The 15,914-nt window shown below is 33.3% G+C and overlaps 1 protein-coding gene across 5 annotated transcripts in view; it reads right to left on the reverse strand.

The window, feature by feature from the left end:
* Positions 1 to 8,791: 8,791 nt before the first annotated feature.
* Positions 8,792 to 15,914, reverse strand: part of LOC134700101 (innexin unc-9-like) — a 160,136-nt gene continuing 153,013 nt past the window's right edge. For 2 of the 5 annotated variants that reach the window (XM_063561471.1, XM_063561474.1), the window contains one exon: positions 8,792 to 13,429. In XM_063561471.1, the coding sequence (XP_063417541.1) occupies positions 12,202 to 13,428 (1,227 nt within the window). In that variant the 5' untranslated portion in view covers position 13,429 and the 3' untranslated portion in view covers positions 8,792 to 12,201. Of the gene's footprint in view, positions 13,430 to 13,990; positions 14,177 to 15,914 lie in introns of those variants that run through there. The other 3 variants (XM_063561470.1, XM_063561472.1, XM_063561473.1) reach the window with 3 other exon arrangements.

The following is a 15,914-nucleotide window of genomic DNA, read 5'->3' on the forward strand; positions in this document are numbered from 1 at the left end:
GTAGTTAAAGCAAAAAACAATATTTTTAAAATTCAGATCTCGCGCACTCGCCCCACTTTTCGATATTACTTCAATGAAAAAATTTGCAGTTAAAGAGCACCTGTGTTCAACCCCGGTTCACTGGAATAACTAATATTTCCAGACAGCTGTCTAATCCCACGGCTTCAGTGGAATTAGATACCATCTTAGAGCACCTGTGCGTGTTCACACCTTGCTTCATTTGAATGATTTACCAATTTAGAGTATCTATGTTGCCCCCAGCTTCCCCGGAATTAATAACCATTACATAGCCCCTTAATTCAGACACCGGCTTCATCGGAATTACCATCTCTGTTCCTCGGCTTCATCGGAATTACCATCTCTGTTCCTCGGCTTCACTTGTAATGATCATAATTCCAGAGTACCTGTGATCACCCCGCGTTCCATTTGAATTAATTATCATTCCAGAGCACTCGTGTTCAGTCCCTTTCCGTCTTCACTAGAATACCTTACCATTCCAGAGAACCTGTGTTCATCCCCGGCTTCATTGGAATAACTAACCATTTCAAAGCACCCGTGTTTAACCCCCTCCCCCCTTCCGTCTTCACAGGAATAACTTACCATTCCAGAGAACATCTGTTAATTCCCGGCTTCTTTGGAATAACTAACCATTTCAAAGAACCTCTGTTCATTCCCGGCTTCACAGGAATTACTTACCATTCCAGAGAATATGTATTCGACTCCGGCGTCACTGAAATTAAAAGCCATTCAAGGGAACCTGTGTTTACCGACACCCAAGCTTCGACAGAATTACTCACCATTCCAGGGAACCTGTGTTCACACCCCAGCTTCGACGGAGTAACGTATCATTCCTTAGCACATGTGTTCATCCCCCTTTCTTTTTACCATGAATTGATTTATAACCTGCAGTATTCAGAATTTAAAAAAAACGTAGGTGTTTTGTGATTAACATTTGTCTTGAGCATGGCTATAATATTTGTTTTATAAGCTTATTGTGTCATGTAACTGTACGCTTTGCTTTAAGTGTACTAATTCAATGTTGTTATCAATTTGAATGGAATGACATGTAAATGACTATCAGAAGAATGTTTGGTGGAATACAATATGTTCAAAGTTAATTGAAGATGAGAAGAATATTTATCATAGTTCACTTTCTCTGTAAATAGATATGTAAGTCAAAAACATTGAAAACAATAGTTGTCCAGTAAAAAATATTTGAGTATTGTATCTTAGGTTTAATCACCTAGAATTAATAGAGTTATCTTTCTTTGTACTGATTATTTGTACTTGTATTGTAGGGTACCATTGATCCTGATGTTTTTATTCTAATATACGACCAAAAACAACCCGGTTGCATACATGTATTTTTTTAGAGACAATTGCGTGTGAATTTAGCGTTATTCAAAAGTTGTGTGTTTTTCTGTACTGTCTGTTTATTGGTGTGTGCAGTTTGTTGATTAATCTACTGATCGAGATTAAACAATATAGGGTGAGTTTGGGATCCACAAAAGCTAGTTTAACCCCGCCGCAAGTTCGTATTCCTGTCCCGAATCAGCTCATAGTCAGTATAGTTGTCTTATTTAAATTTTTTAATATTTTTATCTTTGTAATTTTTTTTCATGTTATAAGTTACAAATACTTAATATAGATCATTATTCTTCTCGAATGTATTATTTATCAGTTATTTGTGTTTTATGTATGTATTGTGATGATTTTGTATCTATGATTAAATTGTTTACATTTGGTAACTGTTTGGCAGAAGCCTTATTTTATATATTTATATGATACTTTAATAAACATAGAAAAGAGTAAGATGTTTCGCGGGTAAACTTTGGGTCTGGTTCAATGTAAAGGGGTGTTCCTTAGGAAACTCAGATACAAGTAGTGAGGCACTTTGTTAGAACATCCCTCCCTCAAGAATGGTACAGCTACCATCTGGATATATAAATAGGAGAGATTCCTAGCTCAGGGTCGATTGTCATACGTTTGAAGACGAAGACCTGAAGTACGGTACGTAGATATTCGAGATCGCTGTCTCTTATATATTAGTTATTGTGTAATATAACTAAGTGTAATAAAAAACAGGTTGGTGCCTGTTATAAATACGGACTTGAACATTTACAAGCGGAATCGTATTGTACCGTATAGGACAAGTGTGAGTCTGTGTGACCACCTTGCAAAGTACATAATTGTACCAACGGAACAAAGACAAGTGCGTAAACTTGTAGGGTACATTATTGTACCAGGAGGACAAATTTGTAAGAGTACAAATTTGTACCGGTGTCTATAATTTCAATTTTAGTAGAATAGTTTATAGATATTTTATTAAAGATTGCAAAGAGCAGTTGTACATATTTTGGTTCATTGAAGTTAATATTTAAATAAAGATTATTTGTAATATGTTTTGTAAATAGAGCAATTTTGGATCCAGTATCAAACTGGTAACGTACTCATTCTAGAATAGAAACAGACACGCTTACCTGGTGTACACGTTACAGTATGTATGCATTTATTTATGATATAGTGTATTTGCATATATATCTTATACTTGTACTGATGAGCCTGCATAGATGATCCCGTTCGAGTACATGTAGATCCGAATTTTGGTTGGGTCGTGATGTTCAAGTTTTTTATTTTGTGTTTCGTATACTGTTGTTTGCTTATTTCATAGATACAGGAAGATGTGGTGTGAGTGCCAACGAGACAACTTTCCATCCAAATAACAATTTAAAAAAGTAAAGCATTGGCTAACCCCGAACAACAAGCTACATGTATAAAGGGCCCCAAAATTACTAGTGTAAAACCATTCAAACGGGAAAACCGACGGTCTAATCTATATAAAAAAATACAAGAAACGAGAAACACGTATAAATTACATAATAAAAACTATTGTACATCAGATTCCTGACTTATAGGACAGGTGCAAACATTTGTGTAGCGGGATTAAACGTTTTAATGGTACTGAACCTTTTGCAATGGCGTTGTCAGTTTATTTTGTACTAATAAATGTATTTATTAACTATCGATAGCACATGGCTTTGTTGGTATATTGGGAACATGTGTTTATGTTTACAATAATATTTAAATTATTTTAGCATAACAATAAGTCACCTTAACAAAGTTAAGAGTTTACAGTTCTTTGTATGATAGCACGGACTGGTCAGTGGCGGTAAAAGTTAACATTGAAAATACATTATCATAGCTTGACCATTCGAAGCTCAGTCTTAGTGCAGTGAAGTTTTCCCCACCCCCTCCCCCTGTGTACATGTTTTTGTAAAAGCTTATAATATTGTAAATGCATTATGCTTTTCTGCAGATGTTAAAAAGAACATTATGAAATTATGTTTTTGTGATATGAAAGATTCTATTTCATTATTTCTCATTGTAGATATGTTTGTAAGCCATGTATGCTGCAGCGGTCTTAGTGTGCTGGCAAAGTGATTTGAGGACAGTTGAATTATTTGATAATAAAACTTTGCTGCACTTGTCTAGGCGAGCTGTTTCTCATAGATATGTGTTTGAGTTTTTGTTCATAAATACTTTATTTGCGTTTGAGGGCACGAATAAGAAAATAATTGTGATTATCATACAGTCAAACAAAATGCAAGATGTTGATTGGTTGATACGAGGAAGACAATTTACTCTTTTAACAAATGGAAGTTTTTATCGACCTTGAATGGCTATACAGCCTTGCACGGTCGTTTTTTAGCTCACCTGGCCCAAAGGGCCAAGTGAGCTTTTCTCATCACTTGGCGTCCGGCGTCCGTCGTCCGTCGTCCGTCGTCCGTCGTCTGTCGTCCGTCGTCCGGCGTTATCTTTTACAAAAATCTTCTCCTCTGAAACTACTGGGCCAAATCAAACCAAACTTGGCCACAATCATCATTGGGGTATCTAGTTTAAAAAATGTGTGGCGTGACCCGGTCATCCAACCAAGATGGCCGCCACGGCTAAAAATAGAACATAGGGGTAAAATGCAGTTTTTGGCTTATAACTCAAAAACCAAAGCATTTAGAGGAAATTTGACATGGGGTAAAAATGTTAATCAGGTCAAGATCTACCTGCCCTGAAATTTTCAGATGAATCGGTTAACCTGTTGTTGGGTTGCTGCCCCTGAATTGGTAATTTTGAGGAAATTTTTATGTTTTTGGTTATTATCTTGAATATTATTATAGATAGAGATAAACTGTAAACAGTAAAAATTTTCAGCAAAGTTAGATTTACAAATAAGTCAACATGACCAAAATGGTCAGTTGACCCCTTTAGGAGTTATTGCCCTTTATAGTCAATTTTTAACCATTTTTCATAAATCTAAGTAATCTTTTACAAAAATCTTCTCCTCTGAAACTACTGAGCCAAATTAATCCAAACTTGGCCACAATCATCTTTGGGGTATCTAGTTTAAAAAATGTGTGGCGTGACCCCGTCAACCAACCAAGATGGCCGCCACGGCTAAAAATAGAACATAGGGGTAAAATGCAGTTTTTGGCTTATAACTCAAAAACCAAAGCATTTTGAGGAAATTTGACATGGGATAAAAATGTTTATCAGGTCAATATCTATCTGCCCTGAAATTTTCAGATGAATTGGACAATCGGTTGTTGGCTTGCTGCCCTCCAATTGGTAATTTTTAAAGAAATTTTGCCGTTTTTGGTTATTATCTTGAATACTATTATAGATAGAGATAAACTGTAAACAGCAATAATGTTCAGCAAAGTAAGATCTACAAATAAGTCAACATGACCTAAATGGTCAATTGACCCCTTAAGGAGTTATTGCCCTTTATAGTCAATTTTTAACAATTTTCATTAATTCGGTAAATTTATGTAAATTTTTACCAAATATTTTTCTCTGTTACTAATGGCCAAGGTTCATTATAGATATAATTGTAAGAAGCAAGAACGTTCAATAAAGTAAGAACTTCAAACACATCACCATCACCAAAATACAATTTTGTCATGAATCCATTTGTGTCCTTTGTTTAATATGCACATAGACCAAGGTGAGCGACACAGGCTCTTTAGAGCCTCTAGTTTTTTTACTCTATCACATGGCAAATACTGTTTTTATACCCTTCTTGATTTCCTTCATGGAGACGCTTTTATCGTCTATGCGCTATACTAAATAAAGACGATTGTTTTGTAAATGACGTCATAGTCTATAACTTTTCATTTGCAACTGTCATAGCATTCAGGGCCCAGTTTCACGAAGTTGTCTTAGGACTAAGCCATGTCTTAGGATAGTCTTATGACATATCATAGTCCTATGTGGGTTTCACAATGTGGTCCTAAATTAGCAAATCTCTTAAAGTTGGTCATAAAGTTGGGACTACACGAGAAGTGTCTTACGATGGTCTTAGGATTATCATAAGTATATTTATATAAACCACACTATTTTTTTATATTAATTTTTTTATAACATTTATGCAAATTATCTAATTATATTGATTAATACGTTAACTGTAAATAGTCATTTATTGTAAAGATATTCTTCATTTTCTTGATTTTTTTCCGTAAATCAATGTTTATATTTTAAAATTAAAAAAAACTTGCGACAGGTTTATGATATCTTTGCTAAGATCATCCTTAGACAGCTTCGAGACGAGGTTTGAGATATGTCCTAGGATAGTCAAAAGAAGATCATAAGACATAACCTAAGATATGATAGCTTCGTGAAGACGGCCCCAGTATAAAAAAGTAAATGACACATACATTGTAGCTGAAAGTGTGGTAGCGCAGATTGTTACCCCAGCTTGGCTTCGCCACGGTTAACAATGTTTTCTCGGGGTAACAACCTGCTCTATCACCCTCTCAGCTATATGTTATTTATATAATATCCCTTTGACATCTGTTGCTTCTCTTATATCATTTGAATTTCTTTGTTAATGGAGATCCAGAGGCTGACTTACACGTTTATGTAAGTTTTAAGATACTTTTATTTCACGGGTATTACCAAAAGAAAAACACCAGCTAGAGCTTCTTCACAACTAAAAATGGTTCTTGAATAGAAGTATGATGAATATAACGACTGACCTATTAGGGGGTTAAGTTTTTGAAAGTACACGAAGCTTCGTGCGTGCATAGTCGGGTAGTTTATATAGTTTTGATATATAAAATGATGTTTTTATTGTATACTCCTAGGACTCATATTACTATGATGGATACGGAAGTTCCTTTGAATTGTACCTCAAAATAAAATGATACAAAAAATATTTCAGAATATTTTTTCCAATTGAAACTTCTATTTCAAAGTTGTCTCCATTGGCAGTCCACCCACATTTCTATAAAAAATATTTTGAATAGAGCTGATACCATACTTGTCTTTCTCGTCCACGTGATGTCATCAATTCTTACTTCAATGATGTCAATGCATTTGTTCATTTGCTTGATGACATTTTCAAAATTTTAAATGTGACCTCCCGACCCAACACCCTGGTTTTTTTTCACTTGTTTTTACACGATGGGAGTCACATATGGGGCACGATGTGCGTGTCGTTCAAGAGTTCATGAAAACACTCCCAGGTTGTGTTGCTTGATCTTATGTTTTCTATGTGAGTTTTGTGTACTGTTGTTTGTCGTTTTTTCCATTGAGACAACTCTTCACTAGAGACCAAATAACAAAAAAATGAACATCTGCCATAATGGGTCACCTTAGTCATTCAACATGGAGCAAAGACAATACCGCATAGTCAGCCATAAAACACCACAAAACGACAAATATAAACAATTAAAAGCGAAAACTAACAGCCTTAGTTATGTACAAAAAAAATAACGAAATGCAAATATATAACATAACATAACGACAACCTTAGAATTACAGGCTCTTGACTTGTGACAGGTCCATACATGTATATACAGATTAAGGCGGGATTAACATGTCAGTGTGTTTTCGACTAACGCATTTGAATATCGCTTTGGTAAATTGTGTCTCTCTTTTATGGAAATTAAAAGAAAACCAGAAGATTTTAAATAAATATTGTATTCAAATTGTCATCTGGCAACAAGTAGGACATTTGATATATATATATATTTACAAAACATGAAATAGGAATACGTGACTGTATAACAGAAATGTGAATAAATTACAAATATTATGAATACTTTAATAACAATCAATGTAATAAAAAATTATCTCTTGGGTATTTTATACCCGTTACTACGACACACATAATTATATACCTCCAAAACTACCAGATAGTATATGATGAACTAGAACGCATATGCTTAACCAGTGAAAAATCGACTTTCAGTCTTGTAATATTAAAACAAAAATAATGAATTGCTCATAATTTGAAGCATGCTAGATGACGAATGATGTTCCTAAAATATTTCAAGCAAGTTATGACTTAATAAAAAGCACCCACAAAATTTAGAGAATATTTTTTTCCCAATTATATAAACAAAACCGGCAGTTGGTCAACATATAAAAAAGGGTGATGTTTAAAACATAATCCTTGTTACTTGCGTGCAAATGAAGTATCATATGTCCTTTCAAAACTTATTTTGATTTGTAACATTTATTTGTTTTTTTTCTCAATAATATGAAGTTGGGTTGGTCTTAGTCAAACCACGTATAGTTTAAACAGAGTTATCTTTCTTCATACACTTTATGGCATCCAACTCTTCATTCAAAGCGAAGTTTCGAACAATAAATTCTTGACTTATAAAAAGTTTGAACGGCTAAAGATGAAGTACATTCTATTAACTCAATACTACAACTAGTAATAACGTATATCACAAACAAGATCACAACTCCATACTATAAATGTACATTTTATCACATTCAGTATATGAGGGTTTGGAAAGAGTTTTTTTCCCTTACTGTTTTCTTCAAATTTGTGTCCTTTTTCTAAATACGTTCAATTTTTAGTCCATTTTACCGTATTTTTAATCAAAAAGTAGTTTGTTGTTACCTATTCATTTTTAAAGCAGCCATTCTTCTTTATTTTTTCGTCCATAACTGTTTGTCTATTTAAAAAAAAAATGTATTTCATTCTGAATTATTTGTCTATTATTATTTATTCTATTAACACCATCCAGACCCTCGTATTTTCATAACAAAATTTCATCTAAACAACATAAACATAAATCTATATTTAAACAATAAACACAACCAGCTAAATAAGTAAACATAAACTTAAACAAACAATAATAAATACATTGAAATATATGTACCTCTGGTAATAAAAATTAATCAAATAAATATGAACGGTAACATGTAGTATTGTAGTTTGTAAATGCTAATCCTTATCCAACTCATCTTTGTTGGACCAAAAATGCAGAGCTTCTGTTCAGATGTAAAAGGCTCTGTCAAACTGCGTTCATTATTCGATCCAAAATAAACTGCATTTTGTTCTTGGATGTCATATCTATAATTCACCAAGAAACGAAAACGTAGAAAATCTAATAAAAAAATTCCAAACCTTAAGAAAAAACAGAGTGACTGTACATGTATTTTTAATTACAATGACAAATGCAAATTTAGATTTAATTTTATTTTTTAATCTGCAACTGACATGGCTAAGGTACGACAAAAAAGACGAAGATTACAAATTAGAGTTATCCCTCTTTGTACTGATCCTGTCCTCCGCCTATATGATGTGATTTAGTTTAACCTACATGTAATGCTTTTAACGGACCCGATGATTTAATTGGAAATAAGAAGTTTAATTAAAACACAATCTTATATAAAATACAAAATTGGATATTTCTATTGAAACCCTGTTTTTGAAAGTCTTTTTTCAAGACAAAACGTTACTTGAAGCCCCCCCCCCCCCCCCCCCCCCCCCCGTGAAATGAAATAAATACATGTAAATAGAAAACTTTTTTTTATCAAGTAAACCATGTGTTGATGGACGTTAGTTTCATATTGATTAGAAGACTTTTTCAAAGTTCCAATCCAAAACTAATACGTTATAAGGGCTGATTTGTTCTCCTACATATTTTAAAGCTGTGCTTAATCTACCAAGTGCCAATAGCGTGAGATCAACATCAGAAGAGAAGGTTTTGCCAGGAACCCGCAAAGCTTAGGAGCCTCGACATTGAACAATAAAAGATGTATTGTCGTATAACGAGTGCTATAATTAATTGAAGAATAAAATTTAAAGCAAAATATCTGACAGCCTTTTGTTCAACACCTCTTCTCAAGCACTAACAACAGCAGAAAAATAGATACAAATTATCTCCCTTTCCGATAGAAGATCGTGTTAGCGGGCGGCAAGTCAGATTTTAAAATTTTATAACTTTTCGGATGCATCCGCCTTTTATATCCACTTTACTGAATGATTTATTTACAAAAAGATGTATGCTTAAAAAGAAAAGATAATAAAATGGACAGAAATTGAATATAAAGTATGTCTATGAATGGCGTTGTTATAAAACAAGCCTTTGTTCTGTATAAATGCTTGATGTATCTAAATATATTTGTTTTGATATGAATCATTTGGAGATCATGTAGAAAATAGCAGGATTCACACATGCGCACGGTTTATGTGCAGTTGATTTTAAATATACATGTCTTCTTACAATGCGTTTAACATACAACTGCAAAAATTGTTGTTGTACAAGGTATGTGTTTAACCATGTTAACGCATCTTTCGGGGATCATGACTATATCATGGCAGCCGGTTTCTATTGTTTGACTGGAGCGGGAACCTTCTTTGGCAGTCAATAGGCCCCTTTATGATAATTTCTGGATCTGTCACTATTTCCCGTACATCGGATGTTGGCAGGGATACATCTTTTTATCATAGATACTGTAGCAATTTACCGTAGACACTCGCATTGAATTTAATCACACATTTAGAGATTAAATCATTAAATTGCGTAGACACCAGCATTGAATTTAATCACACATTTAGAGATTAAATCATTAAATTCTTATCACACATTTAGAGACTAAATCATTAAATTGTTATAAGATTTTAACTCCCTTACCAACAAATTATAACAATATTAAAGAGGATACATATATTACATTACCATATCTTCTGACCAGAAGTAAACAATACATATAATTTATAATGCCTTTTTTTCTAATTTAACAATCATTATACATAGAAGTAGGAAGATCTGGTATGAGTGCCAATTAGACAACTCTCCATCCAAGTCTGTTTTTCATTAAAATTTCTTGTATGAAATATAAACAACTTAAAAAAAAAATGTTAAAATGTTATATGCATAAACACTTGTGTACCAACATTATTACATTTTAAAGTTGTTGCAAATTGCAACCGTCTAAGGATGTTCGCTACTTTATTTCATAATAACAAGCTTTTTAGAAAGCTGTTATAAATTAAGAGGATATACTACACATAACCATAGATGTATTACATCTATGACATAACAAAACTAAAAAAGCAGAAAATATAAAAAGTGCGTGCCCTTATTTTTGTGATATAATCCATTGAAAAATTACAGGGAAAAATCTCTCTGGACTTTTCAAACATTAGATAGTGAACGTTTTTTTCTAAATTCTAAGGAAATCGCAAGGGTTTATAGGATTTCAAATTAAAGATTTTAAAACTGCATAAACGAAAATTATGAAAAGAAAAGTAGGGGTAAGCGGGCATATTTTTAATTGTACCGAATATATGAAACCAGAGGATTCCGAATGACTGACAAAAATGCCGAAAACAAATCTAGCGAACATCTTTCAACCCATAATAATCGTTATAATAAACCCTCCTTACAATATTATCTACCAATATAAAGACTAACAGAAATTTGGAAAGAACGCATAGCAATTAAGCCGTCTTAAAAAGAACATAAAGAGTTCCAAACGAACGTTCTTATGGTACACAAGTGACGTGAAAAGATACAATTGTATAATAACATGGTACAGTACATGTACACAAGTGTCGTGAAAAGACATGATTCTAACTACATGGTATATGCATGCACGTGTCGTGAAAAACATGATTTATAATTGCATGGTTTATGTACACAAGTGCAGTCTTAATTCATGATTCTATAATTGCATATCTTCAAAATAAGGCTATAAAATTTGACATTTGCTTTTGGCATTCTTATCATATCTCTCATAATCACTGGTATATATAGCTGAAAATGCACGTATGTTTTCCTAACAACCATTTTGATTCCCAAATTGATGAAAAAAATATCCTGTCTAAGCAGAGGACAATATATATTCTAAATCCAGACTTTCCTTTGTTAAATTTTTAACAAAATAATTTGATTGATAGCGTTGAAAACTAACAACATATCAATTATATCCCCTCCCCCTTTAGAGATTAAATGATTGCTCCTTAAGGTGGGACCTATAAACACTTTAACTAAAATTAATTTGGCTCGTTTAATTTTCTTAAATTTTGACAAAGTATTGACTTTGACCCTTTGACAAAAATATAAAAATTTCACAAAATTTGAACCAACCGTTTAATCAGAAAAATTACACTGGTTATATAACAGTTGGACAAACACTTATTTTGATCATTGAGAAGCTTAATATTCCCTTCTGAACACAACGTCATTTAAACGTTCTGCTGATTTTATAGAGTTATCTCCCTGTAGTGCTAGGTACCACCTTAATTGTATGCTACCCTTCATGAAATTACGACAGATTGCAGTCTATTTCATATTCTATTTTTTCTATATTGTATTTCTTGTTCTTAAATTTTGCATTTCCTTAACACATATACTATTTGGAAAAAACTAAGATTAAATTCATAATTACTGTTTAAAGAAATAACAATTACAAATCAATTCAAATCATGTCGAACTTGAAATCCTCATAGAAACCCAGTGTTTCAACTATTACAACAAACTGACTGTTCCTTGTTCATATACCTTTCAATTTATTATCTAAACTCATTCTAGTTTGCTTGACCTGCAATGGCTTTATAACATGTTAAAAATATATCATCCCATATACCATGAAAAGTATCTGTTTTGAATAGTAATTATTATGCATTATGTACTTTTTGGTACTCATGAAACGATTTTTGTGTTTTTGATTTTCGGAAATTCATCAACATTCTGTTAACTGGAATGATTCTTAGTTTTTTTCTTCTTTTCCACAACCCCACACGATTTGGCCATCAATGACACCGAATTTGTGCTATCAAAATTTGGAACTATATTTCCAAATTCGAATTTATACCGTTGATGCACATACTTCCTCTGCTATCTCTGTGTCAATAATATCCTTGCGCATACTTCCGGTTCCGGTGCCATTTCGGCCTAGTCACACATCTTCCCCTTCTATAACATTTAGATCATGTCCAGTTATGTTAGTTCGGATCTGTATTGACTTTTTGCTGCGATAAATATCCCATAAGCCGGCTACTATTTCTGCTACAACTATCTCACTAGAATTTTTTCCAATGAGTCGCAATGTAAATACACCGTCATGTCGTAAATAATCTAACACAAATCTACCTACAAGTTTCCTTTCAGGACCAGTAGTGATCCGTTCCATAAGTTTTAGAAACTTTTTAACAAAATGAATTCTTGTCGATGGAAAAAGCATGTACCAGAACCACATTACAAAATTTACACACGTGCATATAGATACAAACACTAACCAAAACCACATAAATATATAAATCTTCTCATTGAAAATATTGATCGGAAGAACACATTGAACGCTGTAGTGCTGAAGATTTGTAATTTGCCGGATCCGGAAGTCACACATTGTTACTTTGGGAAACCTATGTGAACCTGACCATTCCTTTCCCTCCGTTAGTTCTTGCAGCACTTCAAATCCATAAACCTTGTAATTAGATCCTAAAAATTCATTTAATAGAAAAAGTTGTCCAATTGCATTCATGATATACAGAATTTTCATCAGAAAGTACACAGCTACTAGAAAATTTCCATACTTTCTTCCGCACAGCAAATTTAAATTTGCAGACAGGATGTGCCTTAATTTAACACAACACGCATGTCTCGTTTCTCTTTGATTGTCAAGGCAACGATCCAAATGTCTCACCAGATATTTGAGACTCCTGGCTCTGTTTTCTGGGCTTTCCATCATTGCATCGCTTGCCAAGCTTACTATTCGATCCACATTTATACCAGAATGTCCATTCAAAATCCGCCAGATTATACAAGGTAAATAAAATAATAAGGCTTGAATGAGGAGCATAACTGGTACCCATTGGTAATAGTTAATTTCCTTTTCTTTTCGGAGATGCATATGCTCTAGTGATGGAACTTGAGATTCCATTGGAATATAATAAGTGTCTTTTATCCAACATAAATTGTTTGTATAATCGACATGGGTACCAGGAAATTCTGCAGGGCACCAGCACCTAATGGGATCGCCGACATATTGCCGAGCGGAAACTACTACAGTAAATATAATCAATATTCCAGTCGTATAGAAATGATTTAGTCTATCAACAATGTCATCGTCGTTACGGACTTTAACGTTGGCAACTCTCCCAACCGACCCAATAATACTGTCCATCCTGAAAAATAAAGAATATTTGGTAAATATATATGATAATGTTACAACTCTCCCAACCGACCTAATACTACTGTCCACCCTAAAAGACATATAGAACATTTAATTAATATGATAACGAAACATTCTTTAAAAGTATCAAACACAGGCCGTGTATTGAGTCAGCGAATATTTTTTTCACCATGCAAAATCTGTATTTTTAAAAATGGAGTTCAAATTCGGTAACACTAACAGCGCATTTTCATTGTTCGTTTTTTTTTCCTTTTCTTTTTTTTCTATATGGATATAATATTATAAAACTAAATTCACAATGTACAATATATGGATGAATCTTTCTCAAGATTCACTATTCAATAATTGTAATCTCAGTTTCATTGAGTCACATATTTTTGCATAATCATTGAGCTTAGTAACATTCCTGATTGTGCAATAAGTGATTAAAAGTATACAGGATAATACAAAACGGTTTCATTGATAGGGAAAATTGCCACAAAAAAAAAGGAGGCATTTCTTGGAAAAAGAGAGGTTTGACTGCTTACTTAATTTGACAGGTTCTAACATTTACCTTTCTGTAACTTTGAGTGTTTAAGTACCTTTTCAAAGAATATCCAAAATAAATTATTACAAAGCTTACATGATGTTCAGAATTTTGACACTACATTTGTATATAAGCTATTCAATATTCCATGCCTCCATCCAAGCTTCTGTCAGAGACAATACATGTATAACACATAAGTACGTGTAATAAGACCTGTCCGATTGTGTCGGTACATCTAAGACATAAACAAACCATAAGATTATGTAAACAATACGCATGTGGTACCGTATATTTCTTATTAATGGGATAATTATTAAAGCATGGTAGTCAACTGACCAGAAACATTTTTTATAATGCATCACTTCGTTCAGGTATTCAGGAGATAATTATTTAAAGATATGGAGCCTTTCGGACGCACCTTTATCAAAATATAGTCCATCTTGACTCGCCGCGTTCGGCGAACAATACTGTGTGGTCGCTCTAAGACCCTCAAGCTTTATTGTTTACAGTCATTGATTAACAATGATCTATAAGGACCACTCATTTAGAGTCCAGTTTTCCTTAATGAATTATTTAAACAGAGAATGAGTCCAAGGGACATCAATAAGAGCAAAGAGCAGAACACATCCCAGTGAGTCTTTCAATTCTTAAATTTACTCTTAACACAGCAGTAAAACACATACTCAGACGCAGACTTCAGTTGGTTCCTAAATAATGATGTATACTAGTTCAGCAAACTGGATCACACATACAGACGATCTCAAAACTTTAAAAGATCAATTCTAAAAAAGTTAGTTAATTGAGCACCTCATCAGCACCAAATAAACTCTAAAAGATCAATAATGTCAACTTTGTTTCTTATACTTTTCTTTACCGTGAAATGTGCAGTAACTATAAAACGTAAAGGTTATGACACCATCGCTGTGTTCACTTGCTATCAATGAGAATGCACATGCATGTCAGAAGTATGTCATTTAGTAGACATTAAATACAAAACAAGTCATTCTGAGGGTAAACAACTTCAAAGTACTTTCCCTCGTAACATTAGGTTAATTATATCTAATTCTACACATAGCATACTGCCAAGATGACTCAACCACTGTGTTTTAGAAATGCTGAGAATTTGGAACGTTCTACAACTTTTGTTTTTGCATATATGGAAAGTGTATGAAGAAACATTAAAAAAGATGAAAATTTAAACGTATTTATATATACATGTGATATATATAAAACTTTCGAAATAAAATATTCGATAATCAAATAACTAAACATGTTAGATAATACAACAACTGAAGTGATAACAATTATCATATTTTACTTTCATCATGAAAGTAATGTAGTATATTGACAATACTTCCATGCTTCCATGATACAATGATTTCCCCCTTCAAATTAACATAAAACATGTGTTGCAAATGTATAATCATATTATGTAATATAATTGGGAAAACAATATTATGGTGTCATGTTGCAGGGGTGGATGCAGGAATTTTCGAAAGGGGGGGTGCTAACCCAGGGCAAAGGGGGGTGCAAAACATATGTCCCGATACAAATGCATTGATCGGCAAAAATAAAGGAGGGGTGCGCACCCCCGGAACCCCCCCCCTCTGGATCCGCCACTGATGTTGTATAATATATTTAACTTTACTTGTGTTGTGTCTGAGGCTTCTATGTTGTCGTTACTATTATTTGTGACTAAAAAGTTGGTTTGTTTTCGAAATTTATAATAATATCAGTTTTTGGTAATGCAGTGTATTTGAAACTTTCATAGACTCGACTCTATGATACCAGATATTGACCTCGAGACGACTTGCTTTAATGAGTCAAATTGTTGGGTTGTAGTCCTATTCATTTTGTCAAATGTTCATTTTGCTGGATAAAGAGAAGACCATTTTCTGTATACAAATGAACTTAATCAATTGGTTCTTTATAGAAACATATCAAGACAGGG

This window comes from Mytilus trossulus, unplaced genomic scaffold (assembly GCF_036588685.1).
Source record: "Mytilus trossulus isolate FHL-02 unplaced genomic scaffold, PNRI_Mtr1.1.1.hap1 h1tg000122l__unscaffolded, whole genome shotgun sequence".
Lineage (NCBI taxonomy): Eukaryota > Metazoa > Mollusca > Bivalvia > Mytilida > Mytilidae > Mytilus > Mytilus trossulus.